This window comes from Miniopterus natalensis, chromosome 12 (genome assembly GCF_054644295.1).
Source record: "Miniopterus natalensis isolate mMinNat1 chromosome 12, mMinNat1.hap1, whole genome shotgun sequence".
In the NCBI taxonomy this organism is placed as follows: Eukaryota; Metazoa; Chordata; class Mammalia; order Chiroptera; family Miniopteridae; genus Miniopterus; species Miniopterus natalensis.
Window position 1 is genome coordinate 56,500,054 of NC_142092.1, and position 27,895 is coordinate 56,527,948.

At 43.5% G+C, this 27,895-nt stretch overlaps 3 protein-coding genes across 4 annotated transcripts in view; 1 reads left to right on the forward strand and 2 right to left on the reverse strand.

Moving 5' to 3' along the window:
* Window positions 1-1,068: 1,068 nt before the first annotated feature.
* Window positions 1,069-2,322, reverse strand: ACTL7B (actin like 7B). Its single transcript, XM_016213685.2, has one exon. The coding sequence runs from the start codon at window positions 2,320-2,322 to the stop codon at window positions 1,069-1,071; it is 1,254 nt and encodes a 417-aa protein (XP_016069171.2).
* A 3,785-nt stretch (window positions 2,323-6,107) lies between these two features.
* ACTL7A (actin like 7A) lies at window positions 6,108-7,430 on the forward strand. Its single transcript, XM_016213683.2, has one exon. It carries the CDS (start codon window positions 6,108-6,110, stop codon window positions 7,428-7,430), a length of 1,323 nt encoding a protein of 440 aa, XP_016069169.2.
* A 4,364-nt stretch (window positions 7,431-11,794) lies between these two features.
* The window catches only part of ELP1 (elongator acetyltransferase complex subunit 1), a 55,534-nt gene continuing 39,433 nt past the window's right edge, over window positions 11,795-27,895 (reverse strand). The window contains exons 26-37 of one of the 2 annotated variants that reach the window (XM_016213726.2): window positions 26,936-27,059; window positions 25,945-26,042; window positions 25,245-25,446; window positions 22,633-22,694; window positions 20,123-20,185; window positions 19,679-19,739; window positions 18,188-18,301; window positions 17,581-17,692; window positions 16,356-16,483; window positions 15,733-15,884; window positions 14,456-14,531; window positions 11,795-12,349 (exon numbers count right to left, since the gene is read on the reverse strand). In XM_016213726.2, the coding sequence (XP_016069212.2) occupies window positions 12,282-12,349; window positions 14,456-14,531; window positions 15,733-15,884; window positions 16,356-16,483; window positions 17,581-17,692; window positions 18,188-18,301; window positions 19,679-19,739; window positions 20,123-20,185; window positions 22,633-22,694; window positions 25,245-25,446; window positions 25,945-26,042; window positions 26,936-27,059 (1,260 nt within the window). In that variant the 3' untranslated portion in view covers window positions 11,795-12,281. The other variant, XM_016213727.2, reaches the window with a different exon arrangement.

The window sequence follows — 27,895 nt, forward strand, 5'->3', positions numbered from 1 at the left end:
AAATGGGATTAGTGTTTGAGAGGCCCAAGAGCTATCCCTCATCCCTTCCACCATGTGAGGACACAACAAGATGTCAGCAGTCTGCTACCCAGAAGAGGGCCTTCACCAAAGCTCAGCCGTGCTGACACCCTAACCATGGACCTCCAGTCTCCAGAACTGTAAGAAATAAATTGCTGTTGTTTATAAGCCACCTACCTGGTCTGTAGCATTTTGTTATAGCAGCCCAAGCTAAAGCAACCATGTTTGCCCTTCTGGAAATAATCATGACCTGAGTCAGACCTGGACTCACCCACTGACATGGCACCCTCCCTCCTGGCCCTCAGTTTCCCCACCACTACAGGAGGGAGAGAACCACATGATTTCCAAAGGACCCCCTGGTTCCTCTGACGTCCTCTGGATTCAATGCCTCTACTTTGTGACTTCAAAAAAAGCTGCAACATTGGCCAAAGTTGGAAGGTGGATGGGTAGAAATGGCCCCTCCCACTCAGGAGGCGCACACCTGTGGGCTGCACCTCTGAAGGGGGCAGGCAGTGTGGGAAGTGAGGGAGGGAGCCTGGGGCAATCAAGCAGTGATGAAGCTATGGGCAGAAACAGGAGATGGAAGTCAAGACACCTGGTTGTCATTGTCACCCCACCACTTAACTACAGACCTAAGCTAGTCCCTTAATCTGAGCCTTCATTTCCCCCTTGGTCCATGGGCGAGCAAGCAATGTGAGTTGGAGCAAGCAAAGTCTGCTGAATTGGAGTTTGAACCCTGAGGAGCTAGTGGAACAGGAAGCCGCAGTCTGGACTCTGAGATGATGTCACCCTTATGAGCGGAGGGGCCAGTGAGGGGAGCCCCTCCTACCCAACTCCCACCCAACTCCCAACCCTGCTCCTCCCCAACCAGCAGAGTAAAAGGTGCTGGTACCTCTAAACCCAACTCCCCACCACCTTTTGCTATCAGACTGAAGCAAGAAATCCAGACTAGACAAGAGCTATCATGTTAAAATTTTATGTGAAATCCTGTAAATGTATAGAGTGGCCTGAGGTCGCCTGCCCACAAGGCCTGGCTGTGGGGGTCCTCACTCAGCACTTGATGTAGATGGCTGCACTGCCCCGCTCCTCAAACTCTTCCTTGCTGACCCAGAGCTGCTGGAAGGCCTGCAGCGATGCCAGGATGGAGCCGCCGGTCCACACGGAGGTCTTCCTCTCCGGCGTGGCACACACTGTGGGGTTGTCCCCAGGGCAGAGGAGGCTCAGCTCCCTCTGGAAGCGCTCGGGGAAGCCATCCAGCATGGTGCAGCCGCCACACAGCAGCACGTTGGCGGCCATCTCCTCCTTGAAGCCTGCCTCCTGACAGTGGCCCAGGCAGGAGGCCGTGAGCGCAGGGAGGCCAGGGTGGTTGCTGCCCACCAGGGTGGGCTTGAAGAGCATCTCGGCGCACTGGAAGCGCTCGTGGCCGATGGTGATGAGCTTGCCATCGGGGAGCTCGTAGTCCACGCGCAGCTCCTCCAGGCCCAGGCAGGCCTCCTTCTCGGGCAGCAAAGCCGAGTAGCAGCACGTCTTCTTGATGTGCTCCACGATGTGCAGGTGGTCGTCAGTGAACTTCTGGCCGGCCTCATTGAGCAGCTGCAGCAGGTAGTTGGTGAGGTCGCTCCCGGCGTAGTCGGCGCGGCCCGTCAGGCCTGGCAGCAAGTTGCCCTCCGAGATGGGGACCACGTGCGAGACGCCGTGCCCGCTCTCCACCACCAGCCCCGTGGTCTTGCCATAGGAGTAGATGGACAGCAGCGACTGGGACGTCACGTGCATGGCAGGGATGCCGAAGGTCTCGAACATGAGCTCCGCGTACTTCTCCCGGTTGCTGCTGGGGCTGAGTGGGGAGTCGGAGACCAGCACGGCGTACTCCTGGGGGAGGATCCTCATGGCCGTGTGGAAGATGTACTCCCAGATGCTCTGGACGCAGTCCCAGTCCACCACAACGCCGTACTTCAGAGGGTTAACCAGCTTCAGGGGGGTCTGCATGTCGAGCAGCTCGTGGCCCACGTAGGTCTCCTTTCGGGCATCGCCCACGTCAGCCACCTCGGAGCTGAACTTGCCCACCGTGGAGGAGATGAAGTAGGTGGGCCGGGGCTCTCCTGCATAGCCGCACTTACAGTACTGCGAGCCCAGGTCGATGATGAGGGCCTTGATCCTGCGCACATTCTTGGGCTTCATCTTCAGCTGAGTGGCTGAGCTTGTGTCCCGAATACCAGCACCAGGAGCTGAGCGCGTTCCTGCCTCTCCAGGGTCACCCCGAGCCGTGCCCATGGGCATGGGGTTCTGGCTGTTCCTCGTCGCCATCTGCCTTCCTTGCTCGCCTTCCTCACATCCACATCCTAGAGCTCAGTGGAGAGAAATGAGGGTCCACCTCCAACATTGCCTTGGCAACCACTCAGGATTGTGATGTCACCGGGGGCTGGTCCATTCCAGCAACGAGGGGAGGGCTTGGCTTTAGCGCCCGTGATCTATCACCTGCACCCCCATCCGCCTAACTTGACTTTGCTCAGGACAGAGCAGGTGGCCAGCAGTTTTAGAAACCCAAGCACACTGGGGTCTCGGAGGCTCCTGCCCCTTACACCCTTCTCCTGACCCCCTGCTCACTAACGGCACACCTTTTCCTTCTCTGCTTCTTGGGTGCAAGGGCGATGCATATTTGAGTCCTTACAGTAAGCCAGGCACTGTACCAGGCACCTCACAGATTACTTCGCAGAATCCCGTGAGCTAGGCAGAGCTGGAGAAATCGAGGCTCAGAATTCCAATGACTTGCCCATGAGCAGAAAACTCTTGTAGTGTTTGTACTTTAACCCAAGTTCATCTGACTCCAATGTACCAGATCTCCTAAAGAGTGGGAGAGCCCCAACAGTACTTTCATTCTTTCAGCATTAACTGGGGTTTGTGGTGGGTCCAGCCCATCTGGTGGATAGATAGGAGCCCGGCCACAACCAGTGCCCAGTGTAGGTGGGAAGAAGATGGAATGGATGCAGAGTTTGCAGGTGAAAGTCCATTGGGGGAGCAGAGGTGCACAAAGGAGGGAGCACTCATTGGAGGGAGTCAGGGGGTTCCCAGAGAGGTGATGCTTAAGTCAAGTACTGAAAGATACGTGAGTACCTGGCAGGTAGTTAAGAGGATGGAAAGGCATGCCCAGCAAAGAGCACAGCCTGAGCAAAAACTCAGAGCGGGGCATGTTGGGGAACTGCCTGTTGTTAAGGTGTTTAGAAAAGTGGATAAAACTAGAGAGATCATGGAGCCAACCAGAGAAAGCAGAGAAGGGACACAAAGGGTGACATGAAAGCTTGATACTTCCCTAACTGAAAAATTATTTCAATTAAGAAAGTGTATCAAGCATGTGATATCCTGAGAGGTGAAGTAAAAGGAGTGAAAGGCGTCCACTGGCTTGAGCCCAAAGGTTGGCCCCTAAGAGCCCCTGTGCTCATGGACCTGACAAACTAAGTGGAGTGACTGGCCTTATGCCAGCACGGCACCTCTCCCACCCGTGACGGCGCAAAGGGTGAAGGGTGGGCGAGCATGGGCAGTGGGGGAGGAGCGTGTGAAACAGCACGTTAGGCTTTGAGCGTCTGAGTGAAGTGGGATGCACAGGTTGAGTGACAGGGTGAATAATGCCCCCCCCCCCCCAAATGTCAACATCTTAATCCCTGGAACCTGTGACTATGTTACCTTTCATGGCAAAGGAGACTTTGCAGATGAGAGTTAAGGAGCTTGAGATGGGGAGGTTAACTACCCTGGATTACCCAGGTGGGCTCAAAGGAATCACAAGGATATTAATAAGAGGGAGACAGGTGGGTCAGGTCAGGGAAGATATAACAAAAAAGCAGAAGTCTAAGAGGTCTCTGAAGATGAAGGAAAGGGCCACAAGCCAAGGAATGTAGGCAGCCTCAAGGACCCGGAATAGGCAAGGAAATAAATTAGCCCCTAGAGCCTCCAGGAAAAACAGGACTCTGCCAACACCTTGATTTTAGCCCACTAAAACTAACTGGATTTCTGGCCTTCATCTCAGAATTATAAGATAATACATTTATGTTTTAAGCCATTAAGTTTATGGTAATCTGTTACAGCAGCAATAGGAAACTAATACAAGCCCCTCCAGAAACCCAGGGCAGTGAAAATGTACTAAGCAGCTACAGATTTCTCAAAATTCAAGAGGGGGGTTGAGAAGGAAAATAGATAATTCTAAATTAAGTATGCTTTATCATGTAAGATCTTTTCAAATAAAGTCAAGCAATCCAAATTGGCCATGGAAATCCCTGAATAGCAAAGGCAAGTAAACTATTTTTCAGGCATACAGAAAAGCACTTTCCTATTCTTTCAAAATTCTATGCTATCTTATCCTCTATCTACCCAATGAACCAAGAAGCTGAGATTTTGTTTCTGAGATGACAGCCTGGCCGCCCCCATCAGAGAGTCACAAGGCTCATGAGACTGGACTCGGTCCCTCTCTTCTCTCACAGCACACAATGAGCTAGGCACACCCCCAGTAACCTCCTTAAGGGGTAAGCCCACCATTACGGTGACTGCCTCTTTTATGAAGAGCACGCGGCTGCACAACATAAGGTTGGATTCTGGCTGCCTTGAGGGTGGCAGGGGTCAGGACCAACATGCCCAGCTTCAGAGCTGGCACGAGACGGTGGCTGAGCAGCCTCAGACACCTGTGTCGGGTCCCATCAAGGTGTGTCCACAGCACACCCCTAGGAAGAAGTCATAGTCAGGAGAGCTTGGCTACTACTAGCCAGACCATCCTTGGATGAGTTATGCACCTGAGTCTCAGTGTTCTCATCAGTGGGACTCCATAGGGTCTAATTTCATTGCTGACCCAATGACCCATATGAAAGATAAATGTGTACAAATATGTTCCCAAAAATAATTCCTCTGCAGATTGTCCTAAGGAACAAATGAGACATAAGTTCTTGGTACAATCACCACAACAGCAATTATTCCTGCTAAAATCTAAATGAGATGGCATCAACTCCCTGCTCAAAATTCTCTAGGGCTTTCTGACCTCAAGCGGAGTCAGAGTGAATGTCCTAGCAATGGCCCGTGAGGCCCAGTGTGAGCTGCTTGCCCTCCCTGTCCCCTTAGTTCCCTCATTTCATGTACTATTCCTCGCTCCCTCCACTCCAGTCACACTCATCTTCTTGGGATCCTCTAAGTTGGGGGGATGGCAAGCTTTCTCTGTAAAAGGCCAGATAGTCAATATTTACTTTCAACTTTGCAAGCCATACAAGTCTTTGCTGCAATGATTCAACAAACGCAGCCATAGACAGTGGCTGTGTTCCAATAAAGTTTTATTTACAAAAACAGGCTGCAGACCATTGTTTGCAGACCCTGTTCTTACTCATCAGACTCATGTCTGCTTCCAGCCCTCTACCTCTGTTGCTCAGATATACACGTGGCACTCCCTCACCTCCTTCAGGTCTTCACTCAGTGTCACCATCTCAGGGAGCCCTGCCCAGGCACATTACATGGCCACCCTCCCCATACCCCTGCTGTTTCTCTCTTTTGCCCTTAACATCTTCATTATATATATATGTGTGTGTGTGTATATATATTCCCTCTAAAATGCATACACACTTTGAATAATTATAATTAATTCCAATTTTTTTTTTCATATTTAAACAATTGGAATTAATAATTAGTCAAAGTGTGTATAAATTTTTTGGGTCACCGTGTGTGTGTGTGTGTGTGTGTGTGTGTGTGTGTGTGTGTGTGTATAATTTCGTTATTGTCTGTGTCTCCCAACTCCCAATGGGTAGAATGTAAACTCCAAAAGGGCAGAGAATTTTCTTTTTCTTACTTCTGCCTTGTATTCCTAGCTGCCTGAACAAGTGCAAGCACTCAATAAATACTGACTGGATGAATCAGGTTTATTACAAAATTTAGAAAAAGGTAAATCACCACTAAACACTACTCAAATCAACCCTAACATGGGACAAAGTTTCCCAGTGGCTAGAAAGCCCCAGGTCACTGGATTATGTCATAATCAGTGATGTCATCAGTGGGGAAATTCTCAAGTTGCCCTGATTTAAGCCTTTCAGCCTTGAAGCTGGTGGGATCAAGGAACTGAGAGTGAGATGGCTCTTCATAGCATGTGGGCTCCACAGACAGCAGTCATAGGGGATGGGCCTGCCAAGAGAAAGGACGAACAGGCCTCCCTGAATGCACAGGGCCTCCAGACTGCCTCCTTAAAGAGTGGTCCAGCAAAGCGCGCAGTGTGGGTCCGCCATAACTGTTCGGAGCCAGAAGAGCCTACTAAATCAGCAGAAGCCAAGGAGAGGCCCGAAGTAAAGGTGACCAAAGCGGTGGTCGTGGACCTTGGCACTGGCTACTGTAAATGTGGCTTTGCAGGGCTTCCAAAGCCCTCCTACAAGATCTCATCGACAGTGGGCAAGCCCTACATGGAGACCACCAAAACTGGGGACAGCCGCAAAGAGACATATGTGGGGCAGGAGCTTGTCAATCCAGAGGTTCGCCTCAAGCTAGTTAATCCTCTGCGGCACGGCATCATCGTGGACTGGGACTCAGTGCAGGGTATCTGGGAATATCTCTTCCAAAAAGAGATGAAGATCTCCCCAGAAGAGCACGCGGTCTTGGTTTCAGACCCGCCACTGAGCCCGCACACCAACAGAGAGAAGTATGCCGAAATGCTGTTTGAGACCTTCGGCACTCCTGCGATGCACATCGCCTACCAGTCCCGCCTCTCCATGTACTCCTATGGAAGGACCTCTGGCCTGGTCGTGGAGGTAGGCCACGGCGTGTCCTATGTAGTCCCCATCTATGAAGGCTACCCTTTGCCTAGCATCACGGGACGGCTGGACTATGCGGGCTCTGATCTGACAAACTACTTGATGGGCCTGCTGAACAGTTCGGGAAAACACTTCACTGAGGACCAGATGGACATTGTGGAAGACATCAAGAAGAAATGCTGCTTTGTGGCCCTGGACCCCATCGAAGAAAAGAAAGTCCCAGATACTGAGCATATGATCCAGTATATTCTGCCGGACGGGCAGCAGATACACCTGGGCCAGGAAAGGTTCCTCTGCTCAGAGATATTCTTCAAGCCTTCTCTGATCAAGTCCATGCAGCTGGGCCTCCACACCCAGACAGTGTCCTGCCTTAACAAGTGTGACATCGCCCTCAAACGGGACCTGATGGGGAGTATCTTGCTCTGCGGGGGGAGCACTATGCTCAGCGGTTTCCCTAACCGCCTGCAGAGGGAGCTGAGCAGCTTGTGTCCCAATGACACTCCCCAGGTAAACGTGTTGCCTGAAAGAGAAACTGCAGTGTGGACAGGAGGGTCCATCCTGGCATCGCTTCAGGGCTTCCAACCACTGTGGGTCCACCGCTTTGAGTATGAGGAACATGGGCCTTTCTTCCTCTACAGAAGGTGCTTCTGAACTCGGACAAAGCATGGTCCCTGTGGCTGCCATGTGTCAGCCTTGCCGGGTGAGCACCCACCCCACACATAGGGAGCTGAGCCAGCACGTTCACTCCAGCAGTATTAAACAATCTGTTCCCCTCCACAATGCGTTTCTCTCTTTCCTGGCTTAGTGAGAACTTCATACCTGCAGCTCTGCCTTAAAATATACATCTGCCAACACAAAGGTGGAGGTGAGGGGCGGACGACGGAAGAAAGAGGCATGAATCTCATAACTGCTTAAACATCCTTGGGAGAAACTAGCTCTAAAATGATGCTCTCTTATATTGTTTCCCACTTTAGAACTAGTATATTGTTAAGATCGGCTTGGAAAGGGGAGTGTGATGACAGATTGATTATATGCTGTTGTGACATATAAGACCCCCCTTTTTTAAAAAAAAAAAAATCTTTATTGATTTCAGAGGGAGGAAGTGAGAGGGAGAGAGAGATATAGAAACATCAATGATGAGAGTTGTCATTGATTGGCTGCCTCCTGCAAGACCCCGACTGGGGGTGGAGCCCGCAACCCAGTATGTGCCCTAACTGGGAATCGAACCTCAATCTCCTGCATCCTAGGTTGATGCTCAACCGCTGAGCCATGCCTGGCCAGGTGACCCCCCTTTTTATTGTTAACAGTATTACAGATGTCCCCATTTCCATCCTCTTTTGCCCCCTTTCACCCAGCCCCCTCCCCACCCTACTATTGTCTTCACCACACTATTGCTTGTGTCCATGGGCTATGCATATATGCATATAAGTTCAAGAAGATCCCTTTTGATGAACACCAATAGGAAATATGCTGTCAAGGTTCAATCACCCACAAAGCACCTGAATACCAGTGTCTGGTCTCCAGGAGGGGATCACAAGAGGGGTTAGCATCATCTTGCAGACTTCTATCTCTTACACAGGAGCCCAAAAGTCTTATATGGTCTTGAGTCTCCTGTACCCCACCAACCCCCACAAAGGCACACGTTCAAGCACTCATAGGAGAGCTATGGCATCTCTACCATCCCCAGGCAGAAGCCCTGAAGAACCACCCTGAGAGCCTCAAGGTTGCCTAGACAGCCCTGAAAGATCAACACGGCAGACCCTGGGTCCAGGCTTGGTGAGTAAGCACAGCTGGCTGGCACTAGCAAGCTGGAGTAGGGATGCAAAGATAGCCACAGACCGGCATCTGGAGTTCCTACAGTTCAACAAGGATGACTAGGCTTTACCTTGGGGTACTAGGGGATCAGCTAGGAGTTGGGTACACTGACATGAGAAAGAGGTATGTACTGCTCATCTCATTTTCTGCCCAATCCACTCAAGGGTCAACACTCCATGAACATTCACTGATGGGTGGATTGAATTAGGTTAATTCTTAACCTTTGGACTTCTTTGGCTGGGTAATAAAACCTATGTACTCTCCTCTAAATATTTTTAAATGCACAAAATAAAGTAGGACTACAGAGGAAAACAATCACATAGAAATATACTATCTTCAGATCCCTTAAAGGTCTCTGAACAAAAGATCCCCCCGCCCCAATGAGGGTCCTGATGAAGGGGAGGCATGAGAGGTGGCTCTGGAGGCTGGGAATCTCCAGGCCATCCTAGATCTAAACACTATGCTGTATTTTAAAATACAAAATACTAACATAAGGCTAACCAACTGTGTAGTCTTCTCAAAGCCCTTTTAGGCATTCTCTCACTTGATCCTACTCAATCACCCTTGTAGAGAAAAAGCTTCCTCCTCACAAAGTGAATACTGCTAGTAAGTATTTGGAAGTCATCTTAGCCCAGTGGTTCTCAAATGGGGGCCATAAGCAATGTCTGAAGATATTTTTGGCTGCCACAACAGGAGTGGAGGGTATGCGATACTGGCATCTAAATGTGGTTAAACACCCTACATTGCACAGGACAGCCCCGTACAACAAAGAATGACATGTCCCAATGTGTCGAAAGTATCAAGGTTGCCCTTACCAGGCGGCTCAGTTGGTTGGAGTCTCATACACCCCGAACAAAAAAAGTTGTGGGTTCAATTCCAAATCAGAGCACATACCTAGGCTGCAGGTTTGAACCTCGGTCAGGGCACAGATGGGAGGCAACTGATCAATGTTTCTCTCTCACATCTTCCCCCTGACCCAAAATCAAGAAACATAGCCTGGGGTGAGGATTTAAAAAAAAAAAAAGTGCCAAGGCTGAGAAACCCAATGGGCACACAAGGTTGTAGGAAAGCAAGATTCAGTAGGATTAAATGACTTTGTCCAAGGACACTAAAATAGATGGACCCATGGCCTTGTTTTTTTCCTGCATGCCAGGAGGACATCTTAAAATTGTTCTGGAACTTGAAGTTCCTGGGACTTCACTGCCAGCAAGAGCAGTGATGAAGTGGCCAACCATGAGGCACAGCATGCGCATGGGGAGCAGAGGGAAAGCAGGAATCGGAGGTCTTCAGCACTGCCACGCGTCACAGGATTAGCTTTGGCTGGTCTACAGCGTCCTGGATATTCATGGGTACCTAGCGCCTAAGATGCTCAAGCTCACCCGATACTAATAAACATGATACACAAGGAAGGACAACCAAAGACCCCCAAGGGCTTGTCCAGGTAGTGCTTCCAGTGAAGCACAGAGGTTTATGGGCCAGCACAGCCTGGGGAGGGCAGGGAGCTAATACTGCTTCCCAAACTTGTAGTTACCTCAAATTACCAAAAAATCGCCAGTTTTATTTTTAAAAAAACTTTCTTCAATTATGGCCATTAAAACTCCCTCAAATGTGTACATATGTACACCCATACACACAAAGAAATATATGTATGTATATGTATAATATGGAAAATGTTTTAAAATATGCCAAGCTATATTCACAAAGACATAACAAAAACCTTAGCTCCTGCCTTAGTTTTCTTTTCAAGAAGTGTAAATTTAAAATGCACTTTGATTCTAGGAGATAGTCCTCTGCAAGTTGCCTCTTGATATCTGGAGCATCTAAGAACAAAGCTGACTCAACAAAATCAATAAAATAATGAAGGCTTTTTAGCTCACTGCAGCATGAACTTGCTTTGGGACACAGTCCAAATTGGGGGGAAGAGTTATGCACTCTTTTCTAAAAGTTGACAGACCCTTTCCCCAAAATGAAGCATGCATCACTCCCAGGAGCCTCTCCTTTGCCCATGTGCTGCATTTCCCCCCATGAGTTCGTCCTTGGCTTTGCCTTCAATTTGGAAGGTCTGCTCCTGCCTGCTGCTTCTCCAAATGAATAAAACCCCATCTGATGAGAGAGTAATTGATAGTAATCTGAATCGGAAGAATTCACACAAATTCTTTCTTGTTGCTTCAATGCATTATTTTAAGAAAATTGATCATCCGTGAAGTCACACTATTAATCAACAGACACATTTACTTGTATTTTCAATCCAGGAGCAAGTCCCTTTACACTCATCCACAGCACGAGCGCTGTAGCTGGTTAAAATGTCCTGTCGTTACCATGCTCGTGTACCCATGTTGAAGAGGAGTAACCGAGCACTTTCGGCCTTTCAGGGTTGGGAACTTTATTACAGCAAATCCGTACGGGTCTGAGTCGCACAGTCAATCTCTCCAAAGCAGGAGATATGTGTCTTTACATCTTCGTACCTCTTTTATTTTGTGAAAATTTTCAGACACACAGAAAAGTTGACTTATACAGTGAACACACCTAGATTCTACAGCTAACATTTTGCTATATTAAGAAAAGTCTTAAGTTACAATTCTGGATTAATGTATCCTCTGAGAATCAAAAGTAGCATTTCCAGTTAGTTTGTATATAGTAGTGAAGATCTGGTTCTGGTATTAAAGGCATGGAAGAAATGTTTAACCTCACCTAAGAATCAGCCTCAAAACTAGTGTCAAAATAAATGAGCTTTTTCTAGACTGACCAAAAAAAGAAAACATTCTCATTTCTTTCAAAGAAAATAACTAAAAGATAGAGGTCAGTTAAATACCATACAGAAAAATAAAGGAAATGATCTAGACACTGACAAAAACAGTATGTTAAAAGCAGCAGTGTTCGGAGAAGAGGGAGTAACTTATGACAGTGCATGCCATCTGATGAACACTGCTCACCACAACAAACGTGCATGATGCATTTCAGAAATTCTCACCTGTTCTGCTAACTCTCGAGCAAAAATTCACAGGCAGTGAAAATAGTCCCCGTGGACATTGTAGTGATAGGAGGCTCAACCCAGTTATAACTGGAAGCACATGACCAGGTATGATATTGCAAAATAACAGCTGTTAGCATGGAAAAGCTTTGAATTTCAAAGGATGTATCTTGCTTTTCATTCTGCTTAAGTTCAAGGTGAAAAAGTCATTAAGTGATTAAATGTGACTAAATGTAGGTAGAACTAATATAATAGCCATGTTGTTTATGTACAATGCTCTCCCCAGGAACATAAAGCAATTTAAAATGTTTGAGGTAGAAGCCATGGAACATTATTCCCAATGTGCTGAGGCACAAATTAACTATGTAACTTATAAAAGGTCCCAATATGAATTAGATCTGTAACTGGGAATGAAACTCCATCTCCTGACTACCAGAAATACCAGAAATATGCTCTCAAATAGCACTAAATAAAAGATCAGTAAATCTTTCAAAATGATGCTACACTGATGAAAGATTAAAGTTTTGCTAATTAAAACTCTATGCAAAATAAAAGAGAATTGCTTGGTGTCAACAGAGGTCTGCTGCACAGAGCAGTTCTGGCCAATGCTAAGGTAGATCACTGTCTTACTCTTCCTGGTTCTCGGCAGCCAGGTCTCAAGGAGTCAGGGGTAAAGAAAATGGTCTTCTCTGCCAAGCCCTCCTAACAGGGATCCGTCACTCTAACAGGCTCAGTTTCCACTGGGTTCTTTTGTTGATCATCGGCGGTATCAAAAATTCAGCATCTAATAAAAAGAAAAGAGACTGTGATAGACACACACTTTCTTGGTGGTGGGAGCTGAGGCAGTAACTCTAATCTAAAACTAGGCTACTGGGCTCTGCACCAACAAGACGACCATAAAAAGCAGAGTTAATGTTTCTGTTACCTTATAACCCCCACTCAGAGCAAATGCTGCAGGGAGGCCCAGGCCAGGAAGAGGAAATTCATTGTAACTCCAGGCACATGGGAGAGTAGCAGAAAAATGCCCACCAAGTGATTCAAAGGGAAAGAATGTCTTATACTTCAAATGGGTGGTGGTAGTTACAAGGCCATATTATATTAAATCCCATCAAACTATGTACACCTAAACTCTGTACATTTTACTAAAATCCTGCATTTTTGCAAGACTTGTAGTCAATCTACATGATGTTACACTGCACTGTAAACATGAAACAATTAGAGAAAATGCCCCATCAGTCACTGGTCCCACGCGTTGGATGTAGAAGTGAACTTAACTACTACTGTTAGGTGGAGAGGAGTAGCTGACGAATATCAGAGTGGAACTACTTTTGTGAGTAGTTCATCTGCCTGTTTTGGGATTACGAGAGCTTCTCTTTTCCTACACAATCTTATAACCACACGGACGTTGATAATACATACTCAGATAAGGAGGAGCCTCAAAATGTTAAGAGTCTTTAAGGCTCAGCTGGAAAATGGAAGTATTCTTGGATAAATAAAGCCACCTAGAATACTCCAGGGACAGGTATGACTGAACTTGACCTATACCAGCAAGAAGGAAACTGGGGCAGAAATTACAACTGGATTAGACACACTACAAACTAAATAATTACTAAACTGCCTCAGGTCTAAGATGAATTTGCAGCATCTCAGAAACAAGTATGCTTTGGGATTGATACCAAAAGCAGCCTGCCAGGAAGCGGCTTCTCCCAGGAAGAAGGGGAGCCAGGGATGCAGGAGTTACTGTCCAGATATATGTGCTTAGCTGGGATGGAAGGTAGTCCGTTTATTCCTGGTAGCAACATAAGCCGTTAAAGTTAAACTTAATTTGAAGCCTCAAAGTCTACTTCAAATGGCATCAAAATGCTATTACAGTGCATTTAAACAAAAAATTTCAGACAGTTGTCTGTCACATGCTAGAAAATGTGTAACAGTAGTAAAAACTAACATTTTAAACCTATTGCTAACTTTTCAAAGCTAAGAGACTGGTATCCTTGACTAATCCATCTAAAAGGCAAATTGATCTGCCAAAAGTTTCTAGTCAACTTTCAAAAGAAAGCCTTTAAGACTTTTTTTAAAAAATATGGATGTACAAGTGATACTTTTTCATTTTTTTTTAACTTTTTTTTTTTTTTTTATTGATTTCAGAGAGGAAGGGAGAGGGACAGAGAGGTAGAAACATCAATGATGAGAGAGTCATTGATTGGCTGTCCCCTCCTGCTGGGGATTGGACCTGCAACCCGGGCATGTACGCTGACCAGGAATAGAACCTCGATCTCCTGGATCATAGGTAAATGCTCAACCACTGAGCCATGCTGGCTGGGCACCTTTACAACTTTTAACTTTGATGGATATATAATCGAACTGAGAATCACCTCCTGCCAACTAACAAAACATTTTAGGTATAAGTAAATAGGAAATCCACATGCAATGTTAATGTTCTTTGGATTTGCTTTCAAATTACACCATTGATCTTAAAGATTAAGTAGGTCCAGCTCTTAAAGATTATGGAAACATCCCCAAGATGCAAATGTGTAACTGCCAGTAGGCAAACATTATGATTCAGGATAATCTTTAAAATGTATGTGTAAATTCAACTGTTTAGACTCAAACTTCAACTGTGATGTGCCTGTATAGACAAGAATATGCCAGTGTATTGAGAAGTGTACGTCAGAACAACTGAAAAAAAAATTTACACATTTAATGTCATGTTCTTCCCCACCACCCCAGCTTCCCAACATTAGAAGCATTAAACTAATTTTACTGAAGATGTAGTCTTAGAATTGAGGCAATATTATAGTCAATACCCAATCTCACCTTATACTGCTGAACTTCTCAACATGTACAACTTTCTGCTTAGTGCTGTAATAATTTAGAGGGGAAAAATACTAACCAAGAACGGGAGCTGAAGTCTTCTGTTGTTGATAAGAAGCCATGATGCTGTTTGAAGTAGAATTGGGACCCAAAACCTAAGCAGAAAGTAAACTGTATCAGCAAAGATGATCGATCTTACGCTTCTGTGACTGCAGTACCCAAGGCCAGATCTCTGCCAGCAGTAAATAGTCCGTTGTTTTCGTTGGTATGGTGGCGAACACAGTAATCCTCTTTCCCTATTTTAATTTGCCCGTTTCTCCAGTCTCAACTCAGACCTCTAAATCTCCTTTGTATCAAAAGAACAAGGTAATGATGGGGGTTAATAGAAAACCTAGGAACCTCTCCTGCATGTGAGGTCTCCGACTCGCTCATGTATGCAGGGTTCTGATATGTATGTCTATATTAAATTTGGTTTTCTCTTGCTGAAAAAGAAAGAAAACCTACAACAATATATGCCTGATCCTTTCCAAATGAGCAAGCAGACCCTGTGGGGAAGAGGGAATCTTACAAGAGGCTATAGAATACACAGGATATCAAATTGTTCTCAAAGACTTGTGGGAGTTTTTATATTAAGATAAAAAGGCACATACCATGGACTAGAATGACAATTCTGCACATGTGTTCAGGGTAAACAAGGGACTTCACAGGAATTCCACAGCTGCACATGCCTGAGTGTGTGCATGCCAGGCCCCCTGCTTTGCTTCCACTCAGTTCTGCAGGGTGAATTGCAGGCAGCCCCTTGGTGGGACCCTGAGCAGCAATGGCATGTGCTCGTGACTCATGGTATCCTGCACATATACTATCACCATACTTTAGCAACCAAAGCAAAACCACAATATTCCTGGTCATTTTCCCTAAAAGACTCATTAAGTTGGTGACTTAGAAGTTAGTGTGATCTGAATAAGGGAGGGCAGAGGAGGGCATAAGGAAGCACTATAAATTGCTAGCTTTGAAATCACTAGAGTTTTAAAGGTGATCACTTTTCTTCTAGGAAATACCTATTACAGTAAATTCAAGTATTTGTGAGGGTAATGATTCTTAGTTGCTTTTATTTTTATGGATTGTAAGATGCTTTTACATCTATGCTCTTATCTAACATTCAAAACATATCATCTTCTGCATGATAGCTTACCATGCAGAGAGAAATGAAAGTGAACATCACCTAGGTCACAGTGTAAGTCACTGTACAGTCAAACATAAAATCTCAGTGACAGCTTCAACATAAGCCTCGGATAACTGAACTGTGGCACAGTATGAAATGAAAAAATGCACATTCCATCTTTGAGGAAAACTTACAGGTGTAACTGACTGCTGGTGGCTGAGAGTCCAAATTTCTGGAAGGGACCTTTCCATTAGCTGCAGAGTGTCTTCGAAGGCCTTCTGTAACTCCCTTCCTTGCTCATCAAACTCGAAGAGAAAGAGCACCTTTAAAATGCAGTGTATTTCGTCTAGAGAACAGAAATGTGAGAGAGGTGTGTTGTGTCCTCAGCTCCAAGCTAGAATCATAACATAATTTCTCTCTCAAACGAAAACCATTTAATACCACACTACGGTTGCCATCTCCCACATTTCCCTCTCTCTTCCCAAATGCTGGAGTCATTCAATGTATCTACCACAAAAGGAAAAGCAAACACACTGAGGCCCCAGGCAGGAAGCAGTCTCCACAGTCCTTTATCTTCAGCTCTAGGCTCTCCCAGCTCGAGTACATGGAGAGCAAAAGAAGAAGGCTTCTACGTTACCAGCTGGGAAGGGCTGTTTCAGGAATGTGCCCTAAAATGACACTTCCTGCTGACAGTTTTGGTCTTTTCCTCAAGTCGGGGAAACTGTATCTTTACTATGTACTGAATTCTGTCTGTCTGGGCTGCCCATTTACTTAACTGTCTGTGGGCAAGACTCGTCAGTCAGTATTGAGTAAATACCTTTCAATTTTTCAGTGCTCTGTACCACTTCATTCAAAGCCTCCAACAGGGCTAGCTCCTCCAGGGGGTTCCCTTCTTTGAGGCTGTGCTTCTTCCGCTCTGCTTTACGGCGATTTTTAGACGATCGCCTGTTAGAAATTAGAGAGATATTTTATAAGAGATCTCCTTGTGCTGAACATACTGAAATGAATGTACAAGTTGGCCACTAACTTTCTGAGAAACCAGGCATCTACAGATGATATATGTATTTGGGAGAAATGGTAATGAGGTGTTAAAGTGATATAAAAAAATAAAACTTGGGAGAGGCAAGCCTTACAGGCAGGAATAAGGAAAACCCTAAAAAGTAATGTCTGGCCTTGATGCTTTAATTAATATACAAAGTAAAATGATAATAAGAGCTGGAACAATTACTAGAACATCGAACTTGAATTTTATAATAAAAAACAAGTTTAAAGGCAACAAAATAAAGCTTAAATAAGATACAGACATACTAGATTGGAATTTGAATATAATAAAATACATATGAATCCCATATTCTTTCCACCCTCAAAGGTCTGTAATATGCCACTTCTTTTTTCTGGGACTCTCTCGCCCCAACTCTTAAAAGCCCAGTTCTAGTTGTCTTTCTTGCAGTTTCTGATCGCCCCGCACATCCTCAAGATCAATTTAGCTTAAATATATAATCTTGCATTGTTCAGTCTCCCAAGTAAGGCTATAGCTCTTATAACTCATATCTCCTTAAAAGTTTTTCGTAACCTCTTCTACAACTAGCATATGTGTGTTCAATAAATACTACAAATTGCTACACTGAGTAAAAGTGTGATCACTTACATTTATTTCCTTTCAATCCTTATTTTGAATTACAGAAGCCTAAAATGTTTTTTCTTTATAATCTTTTTATTTTTTCAGTGCCCATCCATTAAAGTCACTTAATGTTTATTAAGTGAATAAAATCAGATGTGTTATAAACTGAGTATGCAGTGTAAGGTCCTTGTGGGCACTGGGTAAGCACACAGGCCACGAAGCTGCAGCATAAACACATGATCACCAAGTCTAATCTCCTGGATGTGCTGGGACAGTCCCTGCACAACTTCCAGAAGACTTTGAATGTCCTCCGGCTCCTGCCACAATGTCCTGGTGGAAAATCGACCCACCATTTACTTGGACCCACCATTTCTCCATGACCCAGGGCAAGACAGGTGCGATGGATAAACATGATACGTACGCTGATATCCTGGAGTTGCTATGGGAATATCTGCCACTCACGTCACTGCCATTCATGACGCTGCTTGTTTCAGAGAAGAGGTCAGACTGTTGACCACGGGATGCCTCATCATCTAGAAAAGAACCAGATGCGGAAAGAAAACTCCCTGATAATATGGGTTTTTTTTTCAGTGGGGTAAGTGGATTATAGTTAACTAGGGCATATCTAAGGATGGATGAAAATTATTACAAAATTGATCTCAAAATGAAATATTAAATACAGTTATTATATATACCAGTACACCAGTACCTAACCTCCTTAGTCTTTTCTTCCTTTTTATTAAAGCAAAAGAACTTTTAGAAATGAGGAGACTCATTTTGTAAACCACTCTGATTGGGTGGGGTGAGGGGAAGGTTTGGCACAGTTCTTCCCATTTGTGCTTGGTCCTGCTCCCAAGCCCTCCTGACACACACAGACACACAGCCCCCAAGGGCTTTCACAGAGGCCTTAGACTTCCCACAACACAGTGTGCACCCTGCAGGAGGCACAATAAGCAGCTAAGACAAAGCATGATGTTGTCCACTGGCCCCGCCCACCCCAACACCAGTGGCTTCTATGTAATACTCACCCAGGTAGACACGCTGTGCTTGCTCCTTGAGCTCTCGAACCACCAATAAGCGTTTTTTATGGTGACTGAAAGTGGCTGTCTGAGAGTCTAGAAATGCCATATAGTTTTTCTGGGCTGGGGGTGCAGATGGAAAATAATTTCAGCATGATGTTTAAGCAGAGAGAGAAAACTAGAGCAGGAGGAGTGAGAGAGTTGGAATTTACCAAAAAGAAATAGGTTACTAGGTTTTCCAGGCAAGATTTTTTCCTTAATGAGTATTAACCTACATCGTTTTAGGAGAATGAACTAGAGACTGAAATTCCAGACCTTAGAGCTCATCAACATCCTGCCAGAATACTCTCTACCACTAAATGTACAAAATCACCTGAACAAAGACTTAATATCTAACCCAAAGCAGAAAAGGACAGCACAGGAAGCTGTTAACAAAAAATAGGAGGAAAGTCACTGAGATGCTTCCTAAACACAGGTGTTAGGCCTCTGCAGATGAACTGTCAGCACTTTTCTAGGTTTTCTATAGTGGAGAATACTTAAGTAAGAGCTGGCTAATGGAATTTCTGCTGTGGGCCAGAAAGGATGAGTTCAGTGCCCAGTTATGGGCACCTAAAGTGAATGGTACAGAAAGAACCCTCCCACAGTTTACATTAGGATGGGGGAGGAGGGAGCAGGCAGGGTACAAATGTGAATACATGTCAATGTCAGGAAGGCCAGACTGTATTTCTACGTAGGCTGTGCTAAAATTGGCAGAGCTGTAAATCAGCCCCCTGCTCCCAAAGGTTTCTAGAAGTCAAACTCATGTCCTCCTTTTCAGCTATACTTATAAGGGGTCACAGCAACCACCGGAGTATTCTAGAACTGGTAACACTCATCTGTTCTCTAGGAACCATCGACTTCATTTGCAAAGGCTCTTCCTTTCACTTTTTATTCTGAAAAAATTTCAAACCCATATAAAAGTTGCAATAGTTCAATGTACATAAATAAACCCCACACAGAAGCTAGATTTATCAATTCTTAACATTTTGACATATTTTGGGCTTACTCTGTTTCTACACACTCTCTCTTACCATTATTTTTGTGAAAAATTTGGAGACTAAGTTGCAGATATGATACCTCCTTAATACTTCAGCTGCTCTCTCTTAAGAATGAAGATATTATTTAATATTATCTAATATAAACATAATTATTAAATGTAGGAAATTGTGCATTGACACAATACTACTCCTTTCAAGTTAACAAACTATTCCTAAATGCAAAGACTCTTAATCTTATCTTATCACAGCTTTATAATCTTCAAATACTTCATGTGTTACCATTTAACTGGTCAGCATATGAAAAACTCTGGTCAGAACTGAGTATTACACCAGTGGAGAATTCTGACTGACTCCATTTAACACAGGAGTCAAGGGTGTAATAACACAGGGAGCACTCTCCCACCTCGCCCCTCCCCATCTCTATGCTTCCAAATGAGAAATTCTATTGAAATGTAACCCTCACCTTCTAAAACGGAAGGCTTTACGTTGGTTTCTATAATATCCAGTCTATTATATTTGTAAACCTAAAAGGAAAAAGATAATGATTTTAGGCAGGAAAAAGTCAAGTTGCCAGAAAGGTAAGATACTTGGAAAGAAGTGGATCCCTCTCAGAGATGACCAGGGTGTTTTTCAGAAGAGTAAACCTCCTATAAGACAACCAATGGAAATGCACTTCATTTCAGTAGAAAGCAACAACATTTCACATTTAGAGGACCAACTAGTTCCCAACACCAAGAATAAATTTTTAAAATAGTTTCAAAATCACTGCTTGTCCTTAGACTGGGAACCTGAACTACCACTTCATTTCACAGGCTCAGAAGGCAAGGGCCTCCAGCTGACTCTGTCCCTCCTGTACTCACGTTCTACTTAGCACCTAACACTGGGAGGATTATAAAAGTTCTCCTACCAGTCTCAGAGCTTCTTCCCAGGCAGCTCCTTCTAACAGCAAGAGCACAGCTTCTTCATAATCCTGATGAAGGAACATCAAGGCAAATAGCAGATTAATGGAGCCAGCGTGTCAAATGCCTCTCTCTGCCTTGCCAACTACCCTACAGTCCCAGTTCTAGCATCATGCCTGGGTACATGCTCAATTCATACTGATCCAAAAGACAAAGGAGGGCATGCATTCTGCAAATAATGAAGAGCACATGGCAAGTACCATCACCCTATATCCCTGAGCATCAAAACTATCAGACAGGTCTGTTAAAAATGCATTTCCCTCTGGTGGGGGGTGGGGGTGGGGTTTGCTCAGTTGGTTGGAGCGTCATCCCGTACACCAAAAGGGCTGTAGGTTCAATTCCGGTCCTAGGTTTCAGGTTAGGTCCCTGGTCAGGGTATGTATGGAACACAAACGATCAATCAATGTTTTTCTCTCTGACATCAATGTTTCTCTCTCCCTGTCCCTCTAAGTCAATAAAGAAACATATCCTCAGGCGAGGATTAAAAAAAAACCCAAAAAGCCCATTTCCCTAGCATTACCACGAGGTTTGATTCAGCAGGTTTAAGTGGGCTCCCGAATTAACAAATCCATACTTAGAAAAGACTGGAATAGTAATCTTCTAAACTTTTTTTTTCTCTTTTAATGTTTATTTTTTTGTTTTATTTTAAAAATCTTCAAACCTGCAGAAAACTGAAAAATAAGTATAATAAACTCCCTACAGTCTTCAAACATTTTTGATGCTTGTACCCATACCAGTAAAAATTTTGATCCTGTACCCCAATATATTTATTTTAAATTTATGAATTTATGAAGCATATAAAACAAATGTAAAAATTTTAAGAAAGAATCAAGAGATGTTAGAATTCAAAAGCATTATGTGAGTGAAGAAAGTCATACTAAAAAGACCACATACCAGATGGTTCTGTTTACATGAAATTCTAAAAAAAGCAAAACTAGTGACAGAAAGCACATGAGGGGTTGTGCTTTCTTGATAGGGGCGGGGAGTGGGGGGAGAAGACTGACTGAAAAAAGGGGAGCTAGGGAACTTTTTGGGGTATGAGAAATGTTCTATATCGTGACTGTAATGGTAGTTACACAACTGTAAACATTTGTCAAAACTCACCCAATTGTTAATTTAAAATTAGTAAATTTCATTGTATATAAACGACATCCTAACTAAATAGATATAAATATATAAATTAAGTATATATGAATTAATCTTCATTTACAAAGAAAAAAATGGTGACATCTTATCCATGTAATTAACCCTCTTAGTTGGTATATCTTTCTGTTGCAACCTCTTTATTTGTTGTTATGTGCTGATGAGTCGGCTCCGATTCCTGGCAACCCTATGAATGAGTAATGTCCAGTGTCCTCTCCTGAACAGCCCTGCTCAGCTCCTGCAGATTCATGCCTATGGCTTCTTTTATGGAGCCAATCCATCTCATATTTAGTCTTCTTTCCTCTTTTCTTGCTGCATTATGCATATAATGCATATTTTACTCGTCGTTTTCAGCCAATCACCGAACATATTTTCTTTCCAGGATCTAATGAAATTTTAGTTATCTCTTTTCACTCACCCTTCTTACATAAAAGACAGTAAAGTATTTTAAAAGTATCATTATGCTATGCAAGCTTGCCCACTAGTAACACCTGTAAAAACACTTTCTTACCAAAGGCCCCAAATTTTAGAAGGCAATAATCTCTGGTGTCAACTGTGTGCATGGGTCCTGTTAGCCTGTGGCCAGTGTCAGTGCATAGTTTCATTATTTTCACAATAAATCCTACAATTCCATCAAAAGTTGGTATAAGTACTTATCTTTATAATCTGCTGAAAAAAATTAGAACCCACTAGGCTACCTAAGGTAAAAGAGATATTTCCAACAGAGAGAGTAAGTGAAAAGCCAAAAAAGTATGTCAAGTTCAATCATTTTGTTTTACAATGGTCCTTTCTCACTGTTTCTACTTGGCAAGTTAACATAAAAAGTACGACTTCCTTGAGATTTAATTTAGTACACTCTACTAAGGTCAAACCACTATTACAGGATTAGTAAAGCTCTTTGGTGTTCTACTTCACAGAACTTATATAGAGATCTATTGAATTTAGATTTCCGAGTCAAGTCAGCAAGATGGAAGACCTGTAGGGCAAACTATCTCTGAATGTCCTAATTACCCACACACAATACTTTTTTTTTTTCCATTAAAAAAAAAATCTATTGGTTGATTTTAGAGAAAGGGAGGAAGGGAATGAGAAAGAGAGAGAGAAACATCAATTTGTCATTCCATTTATTATTCATGCATTCATTGGATGATTCTTGAATGCGCCATGGTGTATTGAGGCGACACTCTAACCAAATGAGCTACCCGGCCGGGGCCTACCCACCGTTCTTTTAATTTTCATGATTCGTAAGGTACAACTACAAAGTCCTTGCTTGTTAATGGGAGAGTTTTAGAAGAGAGGAAGGAACTGAGCTTACCTGGACATACTGTTCCAAGACTGTGGCTGCCTCACTGTGCTTACTTTGCTCAACTAGCTTTCCTGCAAAGAGAACAAGAAGCATTTGACCATAGTTGGCTTGCTAACAACAATTTTACCAAAACTCAAGTTGAAATGGTTTTTGGCAATACTATTTAAGTAAAAATGGTCTCATAGAAATTGGAGTTTGAACTCCACAGAGTATACATTCACAGTGAACTGCTTTAAAACAGCATTTTCAAAAGTACTAAGGCTATTCCATAGGATAACAAAAAAAGTACCAAAACACCATTCTCAGATCAAATAAGTTTGGGAAGCACTGGATAAAACAAAGTTAAACAGACTCTTCTGCTCAACTTTTTCATTAATATGTCTTCATTAATGTATCAAACTACGTACTTTGTGAATTTCTTTGAGGGAAAGAAGCAGGGATACCGTGGAGACTATCTTTTTTTTTTTTTTTTTAATATGTCCTTATTGATTTCAGAGAGAAGGGAGAGGGAGAGAGAGAGAAACATCAATGATGAGAGTCACTGATCAGCTGCCTCCTGTACCCGCCTACTGGGGATAGAGCCCACAACCCAGACATGTGCCCTGACCGAGAATTGAACCTCAGTCTCCTGGATCATAAGTTGATGCTCAACCACTGAGCTATGCTGGCCAGGCTGTGTAAGCATTTTTCATGGCTAATTTTGACTATAAATGACTTTCACATCTCATGCTAAATTTAGATTGTAACTACCATTCAAGATAGTCTCTATGGGCCTGGCCAGCATGGCTCAGAGGCTGATCATCAACCTAGGATCCAGGAGATCGAGGTTTGATTCCCAGTCAGGGCACATGCCTGGGTTGAGGGCTCGATCCCTAATAGGGGGTGTGCAGGACGCAGCTGATCAATGACTCTCATCATTGATGTTTCTCTCTCTCTCTCCCGCCTCCTTCCTATCTCTGAAATCAATAAAAACATTGGAAAAAAAAGAAAAGAAAAATGCTTACATAGGCATGCATATGGGTAACTATCCTAGTATCTCTTATCCATTTTTTCCTAATAGGAGAGACTGCTGTTTGCTTGGTTGAGCACTAGGTGGAGATAGTTGGCTTATGTTTGGGGTTAGGCAGTATTTTTAGATCCTAGAATCATACTCAGCCCAGTTGAGATAATCACCCTAGGAGAGGCACACAGAACCCAAGGCCGACTAAAGGGCTGGCAAATTCATGCTCCTATCTCATGCTAACTCCAGGCCACGTTATCACTGACAAAACCAGGTAGGGTCACCTCCACGATTTAAATAGCTGTCTTTTCTTTCCTTTGCTGGCTTATGTAAATTAACTGTTAATGTGCACACAAAATGACTCCACCATACATTTCTCAAAAACCTCTGGCCACTGTCTCCCCCACCATTTTCTGCTAAATATGTGGGAGAACTAGGTGTACTCTACTGTAAGGCAAACAGCAAGCTAAGAGTTGTAAAGAATATAAAAAAAGAATCACAGATCACTGATCATAAAACTAGAAGGTATAAACTACCAATAACATCAGTTTCTAAAGCAGAAGTAACAATGGAGACAGAATGAATAACTAAAAGGCCTAAAATAAAAAATTCTCAAACTTGTAAAAGATTTCAGCTTGGAAACTGAATGGACTTATCGAAGAGCCTACATACAGATCTAATAACCAGAAAATGCCAGAAAAAGAAAAGTGATAATCTTACACGTTTCTATGATCCCAAGGAAAAGACTAATTCAAATAACTACAGAGAATACGTATATACATTTAATAGGACGTAATTTGGAATTTTTTTCAGGAATGCTTTTTTTCCTTAAAGATAATAATTAATAAAGATATAATATTTACAAGTCTCCTAAAAGGGTAAGAGGAAAACATACCAACCAATCACTTCCAGCACAGGACCCCTGCTGGTCTCTTCTCACAGGCAGACCTTAACCTTTCCTCCACTCTGAGAAATCAGACTCCAGTATACACCTCTGGTCCAATCAATCCTTAGACCCTGAAACACCTAATCTGCCTTTATTTCTAAACAGCAAATGCTTATACATTTGGCCTCTTCTCTTACCTCATTTCTGGAAATTACTATTATAGTTTCCAATAACCTGTTGTCTATACCTGAATGGCCTCACCTCAAAATTCATCTTTACCTTCATACAGGGCACATGGCCACCCAGTACACTCCACCAGGCATGGCCACATAATGCTAGTTTTGGTGAATGAGATGGAGAAGTGATAGTGTAATTTCCAAGTCATTTCCAACTTAAAGGTAAGTGCGCGCCCACACTTTCGATTTCCCCCTCCCCAAGGAATGGAATGCAGGTACAGCTCTCTGCCCAAGAGATGGCAGAGCCACACAATGGAAGGACTTGTCAGAAGAGAGAAATAAAGTGCTTCCTTTATTATACCATTGTGTCTTAGGGCTCCTGTTGTAGCAGTTTAACCTTTAGTAAACCATTCCAAATTAACTTTTATTGAGTATGAGACTGCCTTAAGGTATGCAGCTCTAAATTTCTTTGCAAAGTTGCCAAATAAAACAAAAAAAAGAAACCAAAAAATCTCTGGAGAAGCTCTCATTTTGGAGAACTTAAAATGACAGTGTTTACCTGCCAGATCTCTGCCAAGGCGAGCCAACTGTTCTTGGCTCAAGTGAAGCTGCGCTGCCACACAGAGAGCTTGCTGCCAGCTGCCGGCCGCCAGAAAGGCATCAAGAGCTTTTTCATGGGCACCACAGCGCGCAAACACCAGTCCCCCTGGCTCGTAGAGGTGCTCCTTCATCAGGTGTTCCCCATAGGCAATGCTGATATCCTGTGACAAGAGGTATAGGGTTGGTGAGGAAGGGTCATGATCACTCTTTAAATCTCCATTGTAGGTTGCCTTAGTCGCTATACTTCAAACTCTTGAATTACTTAGGAAAACCTTACGGTTAGTCAGTGAATTCAATCATTCTTCCACTCAAAACCTTACTGATGATGTGTCATCTGTTCACTCAGCAAAGTATCTGACATATAAGAAAAGCTAAACAGATGTTTGTTTAAACAAACAAACCAAATGTTATCCCTTTATCCTGAAATAAATGAAAAAAATCTGCCCTCTGTAGGACGAAGGCTAGGTTTCCGGCCTGCACAAGTTCTTCAAAAGAGGAACAAGTCAGGGCCACCGCCCCAGATAAGAAATTTGAGGTGAACTAATTTGCCTGAAGATGAACCTTGAAACCAAGGACAGTGTTATGGACTCGGGACCCTAACCCCTTTCCAACTAAGGCACGAAGCGAAACCAGGAGAGCCTCGTTCCTACACAACGCACCTTGTACTGCTGCGAGTCTGGTGGATATAACTTCAGAGCTTCGTTATACAAGTTCTTATCTTTTATTAAGTTTAAGCATTCTGGGAAGTACTCAGGTCCTGCAGAAATAAGTTTCATACACACACAAGCTTAAGACTTTGGAAGCAGAAAGAATTTCACGTTTACCAATGATCCCTAAACAAAAACAAGGGACTTTTTCAAGACCTGCATAATCAGAGATCTGGAGGGTGGAATCCAGCAACTTGAATTTCAATGAGCACCATTGTTGGTTCCGAGGTATTAAAAGCACTGACTGGGATCAGAGTTCGACTTAGAGTAATTTTTACACTATCCCTGATGAATTACCATCCAGCCCAGTTTGTTCAACCTGCTTACTAAGAATCACCCAGGGAACTTACTAAACATATACACGCCGAGTACTACCCAGCCCAACTGAATCAGATTCTCCATGGAAGCCAGAAGCTGAGCTTAACAAGCCCCCCAGGTGACTCTTCCTTGTCCCCATCCCAACCCTCAGGGAAGAATTGCAACTGCTGACGCCAGAGGCTGCAGCCCGGGACAGGGACGGGGTGGAGCAGAGCACCTGGCACAAGAACTAAGACTGAGGCTTTCAGGCCATGGTCGGGGGACATCTAGCTCCTGATAAACCAGGTTTCCCACAGGTGTTTGCAAACACCATGGGAAGAGTGAACTATCTACCATTCTGATTTTGAGACAATGAAGGGAATTTAGAAGGTGATCATTCTTAACCCTAAAAGGATCTGCTCTGTTGCTTTAGCCACAGAGCTCCTCAGTTCTTTAAAAAATACTTGCTTTACCATCGGCTTCTCAGAACATATAAAATAAGGTGCACATATGTAACTGTTAAAGATTTCAGGAGTGGAAATTGAAATCAGTCTCTTTATAAACTAACATTTTGTTTTAATTTATACCCTGCCTAGTTGCAAAAAAAATTTAAAGCAGAAATAAACACATTAACCCTCATACTTACCACATTTGCTGAGGTGGCCAATGGCTTTTTCATACCGTTTCAAGTATTTGTCTATGGTGAACCGCTGGTAATTAGTTTCCATTTTCTTAAGGGTGTTAAGAAATGGAAGATATTCTTTGGGATCCTAAAAAAATTATAAATAGAACTTTATTGCTTGTGATTATTTTCACTTATAAAAATAAATATATAATGATTATAGCAGTAAGTCCAAAGCTACAAAATTTTAATAGGTATATTATTTTTATATAACTTATAAAAGTCAAACTCCATAATACAACTTCTGATGAAAATGCTTTAGCATACAGTGCTACTCATTTTCATTAGGAATAATGATTTCCTCTTACCTCACTGTCACAATAGCCACTCATTTCATAGGCTAATAAGGAAAACAAGGTTCTAATCTGTAAGCTATTCAACAAATGAGTCCAAGTTTCTCCTAAAAGTGCAAGGCCCAGTGCTTAGAGCTGTTTCTATGCCATTTCAAGCCCTCCATTTGCAAAGGCAAGATTATACTGAGTTGGACATAAAACTCTGAGGCCCTGCCAACCAAGTTTTTATTGGCACTGATCATCTCCAGGTCAGTGCCATGCCCTGTAAGAAAATTGTTTTCTTCATGAAGAAGAGATGCTTCCTGTTCTTAATTCAATTTCACTGGCAGACAGGATGAATGTGCATGAGAATATAGAAAAAAAAATCGAGAGAGTAAATATTCACCAAATATTCACCCATGTGATGTAGGGGATACCTATAGGCCCAAACATTCAATCAACAAACATTTAGTAAGAATCTGTTATGTACAAAGAATGCAACATAACCCTTAACCTCAGGAAAGATACAGTCGAAGAGAGGAGACAGACTGGGATGTAGGGGGTAAGGCAATGGATGCAGTGGAAGCGCAGCGGGCCATCTCCTCCAGTCCATGGGTGTAGGCAGGGAAGCAAGAATAGCTTAGTGGGAGCA